This window comes from Abrus precatorius, unplaced genomic scaffold, assembly GCF_003935025.1.
Source record: "Abrus precatorius isolate BTA unplaced genomic scaffold, Abrus_2018 Scaffold8, whole genome shotgun sequence".
In the NCBI taxonomy this organism is placed as follows: Eukaryota; Viridiplantae; Streptophyta; class Magnoliopsida; order Fabales; family Fabaceae; genus Abrus; species Abrus precatorius.
The window spans coordinates 24,673,918-24,691,101 of record NW_020874428.1 but is presented as its reverse complement, the minus strand read 5'-3'; the positions used below and the strand labels follow the sequence as shown (position 1 = coordinate 24,691,101).

At 35.1% G+C, this 17,184-nt stretch overlaps 3 protein-coding genes across 3 annotated transcripts; 1 reads left to right on the top strand and 2 right to left on the bottom strand.

The window, feature by feature from the left end:
* Positions 1-644: 644 nt before the first annotated feature.
* Positions 645-2,325, bottom strand: LOC113847116 (small ubiquitin-related modifier 1-like). Its single transcript, XM_027475997.1, has 3 exons — positions 2,187-2,325; positions 996-1,145; positions 645-904 (listed from the first exon to the last, which is right to left on the bottom strand). Exons 1-3 carry the CDS (start codon positions 2,280-2,282, stop codon positions 836-838), a joined length of 315 nt encoding a protein of 104 aa, XP_027331798.1. The 5' UTR covers positions 2,283-2,325; the 3' UTR covers positions 645-835.
* A 1,583-nt stretch (positions 2,326-3,908) lies between these two features.
* On the top strand, positions 3,909-6,401 carry LOC113846264 (glucan endo-1,3-beta-glucosidase 12-like). The gene is made up of 3 exons (XM_027474326.1): positions 3,909-4,075; positions 4,182-5,519; positions 6,041-6,401. Exons 1-3 carry the CDS (start codon positions 4,018-4,020, stop codon positions 6,073-6,075), a joined length of 1,431 nt encoding a protein of 476 aa, XP_027330127.1. The 5' UTR covers positions 3,909-4,017; the 3' UTR covers positions 6,076-6,401.
* Positions 6,402-10,422: 4,021 nt separating this feature from the next.
* On the bottom strand, positions 10,423-15,238 carry LOC113874512 (TMV resistance protein N-like). The gene is made up of 5 exons (XM_027512734.1): positions 14,742-15,238; positions 12,558-13,653; positions 12,190-12,471; positions 11,151-12,101; positions 10,423-11,061 (listed from the first exon to the last, which is right to left on the bottom strand). The coding sequence occupies exons 1-5, from the start codon at positions 15,236-15,238 to the stop codon at positions 10,423-10,425; spliced, it is 3,465 nt and encodes a 1,154-aa protein (XP_027368535.1).
* Positions 15,239-17,184: the final 1,946 nt, after the last annotated feature.

The following is a 17,184-nucleotide window of genomic DNA, read 5'->3' as shown; positions in this document are numbered from 1 at the left end:
ATTTCTAAAATGAAATACAAATTTATGATATAAAACTAATTTTTATTAATTTTAATGAATTACATACATGTGATGGGCCAAAGTTTCCACTCTAGTAGGTGTGCCAAAACTTTAGCCCATTGCTCTGAAGCTCTTGTTAAGACATGTAATGATGGTCTTTGGTATGGGGAGTCAGTCTACGTGGGACTCCCTACAAAATCTTGTCATGTACTAGCTTTTTGTATCCAATTAATTTTAACTTCAAAATTAGAGATAAAAATTAGTACAAAATCAAAGCTCAAGATGTCAATTAACAAAATATAAACTTGAAGGAAATTCAGTACTATTTTCACTCTTGGATTCTATACTTGTCATGACGATCCCACGCATTCTAAACCTCAGAAATCAATTGCACTGCATGCACTTATAATCCACGGTTCTTAAAAGTTGAAGTTTTGTCTTTCTTTTTTATGCTCAACAAGTAGGGTCTATATATATATATATATATATATATATATATATATATACGTATGTATGTAACTTCACCCGTTCATTTTAAAGCCAAACTCATTATTAGAGAAAACATTTGCCCATTGGAAAAACAACTTCACCATAAGCAATTCTTACATATGAAAAATAGACAGCTCTCCCAAGACATTATAGTGAACAAACGATCGAACTATTAACATAAGATTGCACATTTCATTCGAGGTGTTGTAACCAACCAAACTCCTGAAGAGCATGGCAGATTTTTCAAACAAATTCTACTGGGGATATGTCTCACAATTCCCATAATGTATATCCATAGGTTAAATACATCAGATTAACTAATCTACTTATGTATCAAATTTTCACACTATGTTAACAGGGCTCCACCAGTTTGGTGCAACATGGCATCGATCTCATCCCCATCCTCCATTTCTAGCTGAAAGATATATACATAAAACAAGTGGGATTACGATACATGATTACATATACTTTTCAGTATCAAGAAACAGGCAAGGCAAGGGGCAAACCTCATCAGGAGTTTGTTCTGCTCGAAGACGGCGACCATCAAATAAGAAGGCAATTGAATTCAAGTCCACAGATTGTCGATCACAATATGCATTCATCAGCTTCTTCAGTTGAGTGTTTCTTTTGATCCTAAAGAATACTTCATTTCCATCCTACAATCAAATAAGAATCAGTCTTAGACCACTTGGTCATTGGGATACAGTGATACTTAAAAATACAAGTAATCACATACATATGGAAATATAAAGTAGAACGGATCAAATGTCCATCATATTACATGCAAAACATCCCCTCAAAGAAATATAATACGTACGCCAAACACTTAGGTCCTAATTCATTTAACTTACAGTAATTTACATATGTAATAAAAAATGAAAAGGCAAAATACAATACATAGCGTCGAATTTATAAGGTAAAGCCGTAACAAGGTTAGCTTGAAGGAACTTGTAACTCTGAGAATCGGGAAATGTTCTCTTATGGCTTGAGTACAATACATAGCTTGAATGGCTTTAAGCACACAATAAGACGACGATTTGACAAAAAAATATGGAGAGAAAAAAAAAAGTACCAAGTGATATAACAGTTAAATTCAATAACACATGCATTTTTGGGGGATTGGGGTTTAGTGATGACAGCGAAAAACGGTAGGGGACAATAACCTAAAGCAGAAAAAGTTCAATGAATAAAAAATAAAAGACTTCAAATGTAAAACCATGTAGAATAAAGTTGAGGAGAAAGCCTCCCCATAGACATACATCTCACATATCATTCAACATTTCAACCAGATCAGAAACATAAAAAACACTCAAAACAATCATTTTAGAGGGAAAATATCCCCATAAATATAAACGGCAAAACTTTATCTTGCGAAGATAAATAGCCTTGAGTGAGGAAGAGATACCCTATAGAATCCAAGAGCTACTTATCTAGTTGTCCTAGACTCCAAAGGAATAATATCAATGCTTATTTCCAAACAAAATATCTAGGATTGATGTGCGCGAAATTAGAACGCGGAAGGGATAAATGAACTCGAGCAGACACAAAAATGGAAACTTTCAAACGTTAAAAGGAATACCCAGAAATCACAATTTCACAAAAGAACAGAAAATTGTTTCAAAATATAAACTTTTTCCTTTTCTTCTCTACGTATAGAGTACGAAATCGACCCGAGAAATTTGTGAAAACAAACAAACCTGGCCTTTGACCTTCAGACTGATGTGCGCGGCCGTTGATTGATCATTGGGCTTCTTGTCTTCCTCAGCATGGGAGTTGGGCGTAGCCCCAGACATAGTCCTTCGTCTCTGTGTTTCTCTCTGCAAATTAGGGTTTATTTTAATTTGATTTTGACTTTCATCTTTTTCTCTCAGTCAATTTGTATCGTGATTCTGCTGAATTAACGGGCCAAATTGGCATACTGGGCAGCAGCACGGCCCAGTTATTAGCAATGATGGGCTGTCTAAATGGATAATAACTTTTGGTTCAAACACGTGTGGCTGAATCATTTGCGATAAAATCATTTTCCCTTTCTCTAAAGTAAGCGAATAAGAGAATATTAGCTTATAGTATAGCAAAAAAAAATTAGATTTAGTTGAAAAATAATTTTCATATATGATTTGCAGTTAAATAATTAACAGTTAAGAATATGATATAATATAAATACATTTATAATCAGCTTTGAAGTTATTGAGTTCTCAACTATTAATTTTATAATTAACAGTTATGAATATATTTTATCTTTTAAATTTTACTTATTTTTAACCATAGAAGAGTTAAATCTAAAGATTTTATGACGTTCTTGTCTTTGTTGTGTGCCTATATAACATACAATATTTATTAAAACTAAAACTGTATTGAATAGCAGTTGATTCTCTCTTATTCAAATTAACAGCTGGGCTAAAATTGAAATAATCGGTGAACAACTCATAAGAGTGATGCCTATTTTCTTGTTGTTAATCAAGGTTAATTGATTTAAATGATACATAATTTCTCTTATTAAAGTTTTGTTGGTATTTTTGGATTGTCCATATTCCATGCACTTCACAAGGAAAATAAGTGGTGAAGAAGTTTGGGCATTGGTCCCCAAGGACAATGTGCAAGTATTCTAGTATTCGACCCTCCTTCATAATGGCTTGATTTGTTTAATAAGATCGGTGCAAAGGGTTCACACCACATCTATAGGACACTGTTCGAGAGAAGAATTGCCATGCATATCCAAGACGTAAATTTTGATGTGATCATCTTTCAGACAACTTAAGTAAATTAATATGATTTTGTTTTTATCGTTCTTTCATGATAGCAGCTCCAAAACACTATACCCTATGAGGTTTTGAAGTTAATACATTAATGAACAAAAACGTCATGCTCAATTTTTATTCTTATTCTTAAATTGCCCTTATTTTTTTCCGGTGCACACTGGTTTGGCTGTTTCTTTATTAAAAGAAATCACGACAGGGAAAATCTTGATAAAAATACAAGGACATATAACTTTTTTTGTTTTAACGTGAAGTTTTTAATATTATTTTAAATGAAAATGCAAATTACTATACATGTGTGTGAGAGATTCGCCATCTGCATCAAATTTTTTATAATTTGAACGTGTATAAATATATTTGTTGTAGTCCTGTGATGGTCTAAACTCCATAAGTACGCATAATTATTTGATGAAAAATGAATTTAACAATAAAATTAGAGAGCTAGAGATCACGAAAATAATGGTGGGACCAAGGGAACCGAAGAAGGATTCGTCAAGTTATTGTTAAACTCCATTATAGTTGAATGTATCTGCTAGGAAGAGGAGGATGGCATGGATGATACAGAAGGTGGTCCTATAATTACTCGTCCTTTAGTTACTGTCACTTACACCAACTGGATGTGGGACCCATTTACCAATCTTACCCTTCCCAACACCACCACCTCGTTCCCCTCAAACCACAACGCATCCTTCATAAATACATAGTAAAAACAATCCCACCACTCTTTCCCACACGCTCTTCCATCCTCTGTTTCCACCCACAGAAGCAGAGCATGCACCGCTTCACCCTCCCCGCCATTTTCCTCTCTCTCACCCTCAGCACCCTCACAGGTAATGCTCACCTCTACCACCTCCTCTTTCTTCTCTCTCTTTTTATTGTTTTGTTTGCGTAATGCTAAGCATTAACCAAGTTGTATTCTGCATTGTTTTGTTTCAGATGGTGGCTCCATTGGAGTTAACTACGGTCGCGTAGCCAACAACCTACCCTCTGCAGTGAAGGTCGTTCACCTCCTCAAATCTCAGGGCATTAACCGGGTCAAAGTCTACGACACCGACCCGGCAGTGCTCCGGGCACTATCCGGATCCGGTATCAAAGTCACGGTCGATCTACCCAACCAGCAACTCTTCGCAGCCGCCAAAGCACCTTCCTTTGCACTCTCATGGGTTGAAAGAAACGTCGCCGCTTACCACCCGCACACCCAAATCGAAGCCATTGCCGTCGGCAACGAGGTCTTCGCCGATTCACATAACTCCACCAAGTTCCTCGTACCCGCCATGAAAAACATCCACCAAGCACTCCTTAAACACAACCTCGACTCCGACATCAAGGTTTCCTCCCCCATTGCCCTTGCCGCTCTCGGAAACTCTTACCCTTCTTCCGCCGGGTCATTCCGACCCGAACTCGTTGAACCCGTTTTTAAACCCATGCTGGATTTTCTCCGCCAAACCGGGTCCTACCTCATGGTAAACGTGTACCCTTTCTTCGCTTACGAGTCCAACGCTGACGTCATCTCTTTGGACTACGCGCTCTTTCGCGACAACCCGGGTGTCGTGGATCCGGGTAACGGGTTAAGGTATTATAACCTTTTTGACGCCCAAATCGACGCCGTTTTCGCCGCGCTAAATGCTTTGAAATACGACGACGTTAGCATCGTTGTTACGGAAACAGGATGGCCGTCTAAGGGAGATAATAATGAAGTGGGTGCGAGCGTAGAGAATGCCGCTGCCTACAACGGCAATCTCGTCCGTAAGATCTTGACGGGTGGTGGGACCCCCCTCAGGCCCAAAGCTGCTCTCACCGTCTATTTGTTCGCGCTTTTTAATGAGAACCAGAAGCCGGGGCCCACTTCCGAGAGGAACTTCGGGCTTTTTTACCCTGACGAGAGAAAAGTTTACGATATTCCGTTAACGGCAGAGGAGCTCAAGGATTATCACGACCGTCCGTCGCCGGTTAGCGGCGGTGGCCAGCGGCAGAACACTCCGGCGCCCGCTCCCGTCGTTGGGGGCGGCGGTGTTTCGAAGAGTACCACTGGGAACACGTGGTGCGTTGCGAACCCGTATGCGGATAAAGTGAAGCTGCAAGCGGCTCTAGATTTTGCTTGTGGCGAGGGAGGTGCTGATTGCCGTCCGATTCAACCTGGCGCCACGTGTTACAATCCTAACACGGTTGAGGCGCACGCTTCGTTTGCGTTCAACAGTTATTATCAGAAGAAGGCACGCGCGGGTGGTAGCTGCTATTTCGGGGGTACGTCGTACGTGGTCACGCAGGCGCCGAGTGAGTATTCTATAACTACCCTTTTTTCTCGGTTTATTTTTACTAGATTCTGATTGGGCGTAGTTTAGAGCTGGGCTGCTAACGTGAGCGGGGTGAGTGATGGTGCGCGACAGGTCAGTGGATGTAAAAGAGGCACGTGATAGGGTTGGCACCGGGGAATCTTTTATGATAACGACGTGGCGTAGCTTTATTGGGTAGAGTGTACCGCGGGGCCCATTTAATTAGGGTTCCACAGTGTTTACCTTGACCTTTTATTACTACTACTACTACTACTTTGGGTGAACCCCAGTCCATAGGACAAGACAAGGGTACTAGTGGACACTAATTAGATGAAAATTAGTACCCTGTAAAGACGGTCAATAGTCAAATATGGGGTTGTGTGGACACATTGGATTCTACTCGTGCCTTTGAAAAATGTTTTAGTTTGTAGGGTCCTTTATTTTTCTTCTATTTTTTAATGGTGGGATTTTATCTGTTTGAAATTAAAATTTGCATCTGTGAAGGAGTTTATTTTTGTGCAGGGTATGGTAGCTGCGAATTTCCTACTGGATACTGAAAGCTAAGAGGATTGACATATAATGGCATGAGGATATGCATGTGGGTGATTTTGCTTTGTGTAAAGTATGAGAAGGTGGTGGTGGAGCAGTGTTTCAACTAGAAAAGTGGCCAATTTACTTACTCGTTAGTTATTAGTTTAAAGATTTTTTGGGGGTTCTGGATTGTGTTAGTTAAATAATATTTGACTAGTCATCCAGTTGGTGGGAACTGGTAATGGGGTAGTTAAATTAACCTTGAAGAATTGTATCTAAGTTTTCACCTTGCACTTCATCACTCCAGTACTGGTCATTCATCTCTAGTTTATGGAAATATATTTTACTTCCATTGGGTTACGCTTTTTTATATTTTTTTTCACAAGGTTTATATGAAAATTATTAACTTCATCATCGATAATCGCGGCTCTCGAGGAAGAAAATTTAATTGCAATAACACTATCATGTCTTAAGATTTCTTTCTTTTTAATCCCCTCCTTAACTTAAAATGTAACTCAACCGCACTTATGAAGACTATTTTCAGTTTGGGTATCTTTTAATTACTTGCAACTTCAATGTGTTGTATCCACTGATCATTACAGAGCAGTTTCTCAACCATTCAGTAAATTTAGTTCTATGTTATATCGTCCTTCTCTACCTTGAGTTGCATGTAAGTTTAATCTTTCAATTTTTTAAAATTGAATGTTTAATTTTTTGTTGATTTTCTTTTTCAGGAAATTTTTAGTTTTACGTTTTAAAATGAATGTTCTAATTTTTATTTAAAATATTGATGGATTAAATTAATTAAATTTTTATTTAAAATTTGTTAACTACACCATCAAATTTCATTCAAAAGAAAAGTAGACGTAAAAGAATATTAAATACATAAGTAAAAGAGTTTAATAAAAAAAAATCACCATAGAAAAATAAATTAAATTAATTTTTAAAATGTTAGAAATTTTTAAAATTTTAAAAAGATAAATAAATAAAAAAATAGAATAAAGGCTCAACTTTGCTGGGGCGGGGAAATGGTCTGAGTGGGGCTAAGATTGACATCCGTTAGGTGTGGATACACTTTGCAGCCTTTCTCGTCAAAATAAGAGTGAGTAGTGTTTCTGTAAACTAAAAACCGAGTGGTGATCACATGCATTGTCGCTGAAATTTAAGATTCAAAGATGATTTCTACGACGAATATAACACATTCAGATAAAACAAGGGCTTGGTGCTTTTTGCTCTTTCTGTGACTTTGTTCCCATTTTATTCTTGTATTTGGGCTGTTTATGGTTGCCAAGAGGCACAAACTAGAACACCCACATCCCATTTTGTTAAACATGTACAAATGAGAGAAAAATAACATAAATAAATCGCGTACAAACTATATAACAAATCAGAACAATGATATTTAATCGTGAAATAAGATAACACGTTTAAATAATCTCATTTCTTCTTTGTCTATAGCCCGCTCATTTTAGTAATTTTGTTTATCTCTTCCCATTATATTACTCATTTTGTCATACACATTTCTCCATTTTCTTCCATAAAAAAAGGGTACAATATTATTGTACCCGTATAATTCTTATTGAATAATCTGGTTACAGTAAGAACGGCGAGGCAAAAAGTGTGAATGGGAACAAGGGCTCTTAAACTCGCTTAAAAGCCGCAGAAAAAGAAAAGGCTAACTCTCAGCAGATAAGGTAACAGTGAAAGGTGACGCCGAATAATTCCTGCTTGCAGTTTTAATGATTTGGAGAGTTCATTTTCAACTAATGCTGCTAAAAGTTAATATGGATCTCGATTGAATCAATTTCCTTTTTCCTTTATAAAAATGAACATATAAAAAGGCTCATAAGAAAATAAGCATATAGAATATCCTAACCACACTTCATTCGGGAAAATTGTTTTATTAACATTTAAATGGGCACTTCAATATTTTAGACAGTTTAAATTTAATATCCTCTTATTAATTTATGATGAATTAGCACTTGACATATGGAAGAATTTAGTCTGAAAAAAATTTAAAACCCATGATTTAGACAAAGAATTATCCTTGGAAAATTTTGGCCAAACTATAGTTTTAGAATTATCAACCAAAATACTATAGTTATAATAGTCCTGCCAACTAATGTTAAATTAATAATATTAAACTAGTTTATTATACTCTTAAGAAACAATTTTTTTTATTAAGTGAAGGAAGATGAAAACTGAATTCGCATCTTGGGGTGCTACAGTAGCTAATGGCAACAAATTTCAAAGACAAAGACGTCCAAAAGATGGCTATAAATTATACATGACATTCTCCGCATGATACTAGCAATTTGACAACCTAAAAGTGCACCTTCTTTAATTATGTATAATTATATATACACTTTTCCCTTATCCCTGGCCGGGCCCAGAGTGTTGAACACCCATGTGACTAAAGGTTCTTACAGTTATCTTATGACGTTATATACCTTGATATATATGCAAGCAACTGTGTTAGTAATGTTTAAAAGTAGTAACTTTTTATTACAATTTTGTATTTACTATTTAGTGGGAACTGTTACATATTAGGTACATCTTCAGTCTTCACATTCTGGTTTGTAAAAAAGTCTTCATTGGATGATTATCTATGGTTTATTTTTTTATTTATTTGAACAACACTATGCGCAATAAAAATTTATATATAATATTTTTAATTAAAAATTACCCAATTCAATACAATTTAACATATATATTATCCGGTACCATACATAGATGACGTAATCCATTGACAGAATCTTTTATAGTTCTCAAATGCCAGTATCATTTAAAACAAACCATGTAACTCGGCCAACTAGAAAAAGGAGGGCTTTTATCATGTTACTTGATGCCTTTTCTATTTATTGAGTTAAGTTTTTAGTTGGAAAATGATATAAAAAACAAGTTTTTTTCATCCACATGCTACGTGGTTCGCTAGATTTAACAACAATATGATTCACTTAAAACATAAAGGTAATTAGAATGTAACAAAAGGATGAAAAGGCACGTTTCATAGAAAGGGTACAATTGTGGGTGATGCACCACCTGATGTGTCGGGCTATCTTGAAGCTTCAAGCACGAGCTCTGTTGCAGAAGTCAGATTCTCTATTGAACTGCGACCCTAAAATTGTCATTTATCACTTAGTCACATGCTCTATGGTTCTTGGCAGTTATTCCAAACATTCATTTATGGGCATTGTCTTGTGCCACGGTTGCTTGCTGCTGCGAGTCTAATTAGAGTACGTATCGGTGAACATTATCATATTGGGAATTATGCAATGATATCCAGGCTTGCATGATCTTTTTGACAGCAACAACAGATCTTAGATCCCATCTTGTGGTTTCAGATTCTGTCATGTCCTAGTGAGAGATGATTTGGCCATTTATAATTAAAATGTGCAGTTTTTGGATAACATGCGTTTTTGTAACATGATGAGGCCTTTGGGTTTCACTAATTTGGGTTTTAGAGGTTAAGTCCATTATCACTATCATCAGGTCAACCAGAACGGTCAAAATCATGGGTTTGGATCCATAGGATTCATTTCCTCCTAAAGCGGTCTTTTTATCAAATTGGGAATTTTGAACCAAAACAAAATGACAGGTTTGGGATTTCAGCGAAATTATGAACAGTTTAATTGGCTTGTCAAAATTACCAATCAAACTCCAATGGAACGCTTCCACTGTTGACTTTATATTTTCCATATTTTGTCATATAGTTTTTATAACCAAAAAAAAAAATGTAAAATACTGAAAAGTATTGATTAGAAAGAACCAATAATAAGACATCATTAGAAAGAGAAAGAAAATATTGAAAGCCACTAGGACCCGCCCCCAGCCACAGCTCCCTCCCAAGTCCTGCAGAAACAACGCATTCGCTAACGTGTCTCTGTTACACACGTACATGTAATATGCATTATTTAGTGTGTTTGAAAACATGTTAAAAAATAAACATGGAACAACGTAAAACTTAACATTAGTAGCATTAAAGTAAACACGAACCAATGATCAATGACACACCAAACGTGAAATAAAACATGCATTTAGTGGACGTTGTTTAACAAAATTAGTTTGATGGAAGCTTTGATTACATGGTATATTCACAAATGCCAAAGGGTTATGTTGATCGTCGGCAACATTTTTTGGCAAATTTAAGCTAAAGTCACGGTAATATCGAATCGTGATATTTGATCATGGATAAGTAAAATAAGTTATACCTGATTGATAGTACATAATACCGAGTGTTTTGCTCACAGTATAATAAGCAGTGCTTTCTTTGAAAGGTTTTATATAACAAAATAAGCAACATTAACTACAGAATCCGAATGAAACAAAAGTATAAACATGTGGTGTGGGGATATTAGTTACCAAGGGTAGTGTCACTGTAGTTCTGTCCTTTGAAGAAGATGTGTATTTGAAGAAGGTTCTTCCAGCTCCAGCACATGACTGCATCTCTCATCGTCTTCCGTTTCTGTTAATCTTGATATGTGAAGATCATATGAGTGGTTGTGCCAATTTTCAATATCTTCCTTACATATCACACGACACCCACATTTCTTTATTGTAGCCTTGCATGATTCAGAAAGATTTTCCACGTAAAATATCAATTGAAGGTTGTTTTGCTCGCCACTTAGATAATGTTGAATATATACATGATCACCACTCAAGAATATAATATGGATGTAAGGATCATTGAATTCATAAACCAAATGCCCATATTTGGATGCTATAGGAAATTTAGGATCAGGTTCTCTATCAGGAGCTTTGCAGACCCAATAATAAATGCACATTTCCTTATTATGTGTGGAAATTGGCGTCACATAAGATGGAGATGACACCACATTTAAAGGTTCTAATGCTAGGCATACCGCAATGCCCCACCATTCACTTGCCTGATAGTGATTTGGTACATCCACTGTAATTGATGTAAACGAATCAATTGAAAACCACTCTTGATTGTTAAACCATGATGGAATTTCATTCCCTGGTATGACGAACCAAGGATCTGGACCTTCAATCTGTTGCAAGGAAATTTAACCAGTTATTACAAATAAAACAGAACCATTGGAGAGAGAGGGAAAGAGGATGGAGTGTACAACAAACATACCGGATCCATATTTGAATGCGACTCAAATATCTTCCATAGCATTTGTTCATCCAAATTTAAGGGTTTCATTTTAGGGCAATTATTTGTAAATAAGGCTTGTATATTTGGTGGAAGCATAGGCAACGACTCAAGTCTAAGGCAATTAGTGAAGGACAAAGTCTCCAACATAGAAAGATTAGTAATGCACTGAGCAGGTGGGTTAACAAAATAGTTCCCACTTAAATCTAAGCCTTGCAACAATGGTAAAGAACCAAGATCATGAACAATTGAGTTATCAGTAAGGTTGCAGTAACTTAAATCCAAGAATGTTAAGGCAAAAAATCTGGAGAGAGGTGGCAATATCAACTCCGTTGTTTCTTGTTGCCTCTTAAACTTTGTGATCCATAGAAGTAAATTCCCTGAGTTGGGTGCTACTTTCCTTCCACCAAAGGAGAGCTCTTTAAGATTTTCTAAACGAACTTTGGATAAAGTGATTTGTCTTACAGCTGTGCCACTCACATCAAGCTCCTCCAAAGACTCATTTTCATTCATTCCATCAGGAAGCCTAGAAAATTTTGAACAGCCAGATATATAGAGTTTTCTAAGAGATTTCAGATTGCAAATGGAATTTGGTAGGCAAAGAAGATTTTTGCAATTCTCCAAATTAAGCAGCGATAAGCATTTCATGTTCTTTCCAAACTCTGGGAGCTTTTTGACCTTTGAGCACCCTGAAAGACTTAATTCCTCCAAAGAATCCATTTCAAATCTTCTTGGAAAGGTTTGAAGATTTATGCAGCCTTTCAAGTACAACACAACAAGCTTCTTGTGCTGTCCAACAGATTGATGAACCTCAATAAGGTTTATACAGCCTATAAGAAGCAATCTTTCAAGACATGGAGCCCCAGAAACTATTGGAGAGTGAATAAGATCTTTAGAAAAGCTTAGATCAATGAACTTCAGCTTTGCAAAAAACTGACCAATCAGAACAAAAAACATTTACTTTTGAAGATTTTAAATAACTATTAAATCAAATACACATGATCATAATTGAGCTACGTACTTGATTTTCATTCCAAATCTTTCTTATTTTGCTGTTATACAATTTCAACTCTACAAGTTCATCTAGCTGCAATCCAAGGGGCAGAGCTTCCAAAGAATACTCCGTCCACAGAAGATATTTCAATGACCTGCTAAGACATTTTAGGCCACGAGGAAGTCGTATATGAAAATTTATGATAAGTAATTTAAGATTATAAATCCTTGAGAATGCTTCGGGATCCCAAATTGCTTCGTACGGACTCTTGTGTGAGTTCAATACTACACCTTCAATCGATTCATTTGCCTAACAAAGAATAGTGCAGATAAAATTAAGACGTGATATGAAACTAAGATATAATGAACTTAACATTAGAGTAAAAAAAATCTTACCTTATTGTATTTTAATACATGATTAATGTCTTCTAGAGACCACAGTCTACTACGTTTGCTGGCATCTATGTGACATTCTTCTAAAACGATTTCCCTTCCCATTTCTTGAAGCAAATCATGCATCCCCAAACGAAATCCATCATGATTTAGCAATGCCTTTTCGATTAGAAGTTCAATTCCAATTGGTGGATACCGGTCACAAATTTCTAGCGCTTGTGTCGCAAGCTCTTTTACCCAGTCTTTGAAGAAACATGCCATATCAAGAAATAAAGCCTTGTAACGTATTGGCAACCCATTGTAGCTTATTCTAAGTGATTTCATCACAATGTGATTGGCTGGGACTTCATTTATCATACCCACAACTTCTTTCCATTGGGATTCACTTCTTCCACAAAGAAATGAACCCAACAAATTCAAGGCCAAAGGAAGGCCTCCAGCATAGTTAACAACAGCTTTTGACAACTCCAAATAATGCTCTCGAGGTTGATCTCTTTTGAAGGCTTTCTGACTCAAGAGTTGAAGGGATTCTTCTGAATTTAAGAAGTCAATTTCATAACTTTCAACTATTCCATGTGATATTAATACATCTTTTTCTCTTGTTGTTACTATAACTCTGCTCCCAGGGCCAAACCACTTATGCCTCTCAGCTAAATTCTCTAGTTGGCTTATGTCATTAGCATCATCAACCACAAGGAGAACTTTCCTTTTGAATAAAAGGTTTCTGATTGTGTTTTTACCTTCGTCCAAATCTTTAATTTCTAAGCCTTTTATTTCCAAATGAGAAAGAATTTTTCTTTGTAAGCGAAGCATACCATCTGTTTCTCCAGAAATCTCTCTGACATTGTCAAGAAAGCAACTAATCTCAAATTGACTCTGGATTTTCTTAAAGACAACTCTTGCTAATGTTGTCTTTCCAATGCCACCAATCCCCCATATTCCGATAAAGAGAACATCCTCCAATTTTGTCCTTAAAAGTGAATCCAATTTTCTAACTCTTGAGTCAATGCCAACTAGCCCATCATTGAAAGATGGCATTTTAGGACGTAGTTTTGTCCATACCGATTCAACAATATTTTCAATGAGCTCTGTTTGATTCCTATGGATTGGTAAAGTATAATCATGTTATAATTTAGGTATCAATAGAAATTTAAAAGAAACATATTACCAGGTGTCATATGTTTGTTTCACTAAAAACAATATATACACTGATTGGATTATAAGAATCTTACCAACAAAAGTCACCTTCGTGTAGATTCTTTTTTGGAGCACAAGCCTATGAACTTGGTATCAGATTATGCAACCATTTCGATTACGGGTTTCATAAATATCTTTGATTTTTTGGAGCAGCTGTTCATCAACTTATATAATTGAGCCTAGTACCACAAGATTTATAGAAGTTCGAGGGAGTTTTATCTACAAAATATATCAATGTGATTGCGATCGTAATCACCCAATGAATAGAGTGTAGCTTAACCGCATAAGGCTGTTGGTCTTAATTAAGGATAATGGTTTACTACTTTTCATCATGCAAAAGTTGGCTTGTGTTTGGGATGAGGCTTTATAAGTTTGTCTATGCAAAATTGTCTTTTCCTTTGGAAATTGGATTTTCAACTTTGTTGGTGAAAAAGTGGTAATATTATGAGTAGCTTATTATGCGAATTTGCAAGAGATGTAAAGATAGCAGGAAGGCAGTTAGAAAACAGTGGCGATTGCTAGTGTCTCAAAATATTATCTTGTTTTATTTTGTAGTTATATACTCTTTCTCATCGTTAACATAAGTCATAGTTCAACCTCCCTCATTAACTTTTGTTGTGTGTTGTTGAAAAAGGTGAAGAAAGGGTTATTTGTTGTGGTTTTTTTTTTTTTTTTTCTAAGCTTGAGTAGCTAAGGGCGATGAATATTCATAGATTTACTTAACAAAATTTTAAAATACAAAATCTGATTCAAAATTTCCCTAATAGTTGAAAAACCTACAAAATAATTTGACCTAAATTTTTAGTATCATTCCTGGAACAAAAATTATAATTCTTATTAATAAATTAATAACTTAACAGTATCAATATTTATTTAAAATTTCTCATTTTTTGTACTATATCATATCACGTGCTATGTCTATTGCTTTTCTCTCCACTCATTTTACTATATATTTTTTTTTCCAAAAAATATCAATGCAGCAAAACTCACCGATTCTTGAATTTCCTCTCAGAAATGTTGGCAACTTCCTTCAAGGCATCTCTCCATTTTTGCACCTTTCCCTTGTCTTTCTCGTATCTTATTTCATGTTTCTTGAAAGCCTCAGCAAAACTCCTTGTCTGGTGCATAACGTCATAGGGAGTGACATCATAGAAGACTGGAAAAACCTCGCTGTTCAACACTCTTTTTGATTCAATAATTGTTTGGAGCTCATCCAAACACCAAGAAGAAGAAGCATAGTTCTTGGAGAGAATAACAATGGCACCGAGTGACTCCTCGATTGCTCTAAGGAGTTCTTGAGAAATCACATCACCTTTCTCAAGCTGCTTATCGTCTCTAAAAGTTATGATTCCCTTTCTCACCAACGCAGCATATAAATGATCTATGAAATCTAAACGTGTGTCTGCTCCTCTAAAACTCAAGAAAATATGGTATGTCCATCGCCATGGTGCATTACAAGAGTTTGAGGAAGATTCTCCACGTGACATTGAAGCTATGGAGATGACTATAGTTTGATTAATTGTTGTGCAATCATCAAAGTGAAACAACTGAAATATATGTAAAAGAAGACGCCTGCATATGCTTCTTTTGGGAATACATCATACACCAGGCTTTATTCTTCAAATTATTGTATAATTATGTAAGATGCAATTGGACTTTGCTCGTAAAAACACTAGCAAGTTACAGATAATTGATAAGTAACTGAGTAAGGTTTTTTAAATCGATGGTTAGGTCATGATAGGAACAAGTAGCGTAACTCAACCCGTTGATAAGGGTTGAATATTGATGGATGCTTGATATTCTGTATCTGACTTTCTTTTGAATATATGCTGATGTAAGTATAAATGAACAAAGATAAGAATTATAAAAAGTAATTTTTAACTTGTGCTAGTGACATATCAATTGTTTTATTGCATGCATTCTTTATATTTAAAAACTACGCAAAAAAGGGAAACGTATACTAAATTATATTAAATGCAACGACCGACCAAAGAGGTGATTGAAAACGGGAATGGGTAAACAGTGGTTATGCAAGCAAGTTATCAGCTGAAAATTATATTATTTTGAAAGTGACTCTCGAAGCCGGCTTCATTGAAAGTTTCCATGACTTTGACATAAAAAATTACATACCCTTTTGTGTGTGTGTGTGTCTATTTTATATTTTTTCGTTTAGAATGAATTAGAAAAGGAAAAAAATAAGATGAATGAAAGTAAGAGAGAAGTAAAATATTTGTATTGTTTGTTCGAATAAAAATAAAAAAATATGTGAAACTCAGCTTATATAATCTTTCCTTCAAAATAGAGAGAAAGTGAAGAGGGAGAGAAGGAGGGAGCGTGTGGGAACTCGGGGATGGGTGGATTTTTTTTTCTAAATATTTATATTAATTGATATTTTATCTAATACAAAAATTTTAAAATAATTTTTATTAAGAAATATACTATAGCAAAAAAATACAATTTATTTCTTTGTTTTTATTCTTTTTTTTTTCTTATTTAAACAATATTTTATTTTTTATCCATTTAAAAAATACACCTTTTTTACTTTATTTATATTCCATTTCTCTCTTCTTTATTTTTTTTCCTTTCTATTTTTTACTCTCTATTTCACTCTCAATCCAAATAAAACGAAAAGGTATACATAGTCCCAAAAGTCGAACATTATTGCAAAGCATATAAAAAGTGTAAAGCAGTTAATAAAATATGGAAAACATGGTTATTCAGGAAAGTTTTCTCCTAGAAAATATTTTGATTAGTATGTATTAACCGTGTAGGTACGTGTGAAATGCATTGACCGTACGATAAATGAATATCGTGAGGCTTTATTTTTTATTTTTGTCTTCGATGTTTTTAGATTCTGAAAATCTTTTTCGTTGCCTTAAGTGTATGTGTTTGGGCGGATGCTTATAAAATTATTTTTTTAAAAGTGAGTTTACAGTCATCCTTATTTATATTCATTTTTTAAAAGTAATTTTACAACAAAATTTAATATAAATTTTTTAATTTAACACAATTTACTTGTTAATCCAAATATAAGCTTATTTAAATTAAATGCAGCCAAATAACCAAAAGGAAAAAAGTCCTACAAAATTAGGTTACAATAAAATAAATATGATTCTGTAATCTTTCTACGTAAATACAAATACACACTTAATCTATCTTAATCATTTTTCTTGAGTGGTTAGGCATTATTCTTCTGCCTTTATTCCTTGTTTTTTTCGAGGGGAGTGAAGGGGGAACGCACAGTGAAGTATCATATAGGAAGCATTGATACAACTTGTTTGTATGTGGCATCATCATCTAATCGAGAGGGAATGGCCATGACAGGCACCCAAGCTTGTCGAAAACATAAAGGTAGTTTGGGCCAGTAAGTAATTTAGGCTCTTTGAGAGCACTTAAGATTATTTCCCAGCTTCAATTTAACATTTCTAGAAAT

What these genes read in the sequence shown, in the direction of transcription:
- LOC113847116 (XM_027475997.1), bottom strand. Translation starts at nt 2,282, where the DNA reads ATGTCTGGGGCTACGCCCAACTCCCATGCTGAGGAAGACAAGAAGCCC. An exon ending in GTCTGAAGGTCAAAGGCCAG is followed by an intron (nt 1,146 to 2,186) that starts GTTTGTTTGTTT and finishes ATTTGATTGTAG; the next exon opens with GATGGAAATGAAGTATTCTT. An exon ending in CAGAACAAACTCCTGATGAG is followed by an intron (nt 905 to 995) that starts GTTTGCCCCTTG and finishes TATATCTTTCAG; the next exon opens with CTAGAAATGGAGGATGGGGA.
- LOC113846264 (XM_027474326.1), top strand. Translation starts at nt 4,018, where the DNA reads ATGCACCGCTTCACCCTCCCCGCCATTTTCCTCTCTCTCACCCTCAGC. An exon ending in CACCCTCAGCACCCTCACAG is followed by an intron (nt 4,076 to 4,181) that starts GTAATGCTCACC and finishes GTTTTGTTTCAG; the next exon opens with ATGGTGGCTCCATTGGAGTT. An exon ending in CGTGGTCACGCAGGCGCCGA is followed by an intron (nt 5,520 to 6,040) that starts GTGAGTATTCTA and finishes ATTTTTGTGCAG; the next exon opens with GGTATGGTAGCTGCGAATTT.
- LOC113874512 (XM_027512734.1), bottom strand. Translation starts at nt 15,238, where the DNA reads ATGTCACGTGGAGAATCTTCCTCAAACTCTTGTAATGCACCATGGCGA. An exon ending in ATGTATTAAAATACAATAAG is followed by an intron (nt 12,472 to 12,557) that starts GTAAGATTTTTT and finishes ATTCTTTGTTAG; the next exon opens with GCAAATGAATCGATTGAAGG. An exon ending in CGCATTCAAATATGGATCCG is followed by an intron (nt 11,062 to 11,150) that starts GTATGTTTGTTG and finishes TCCTTGCAACAG; the next exon opens with ATTGAAGGTCCAGATCCTTG.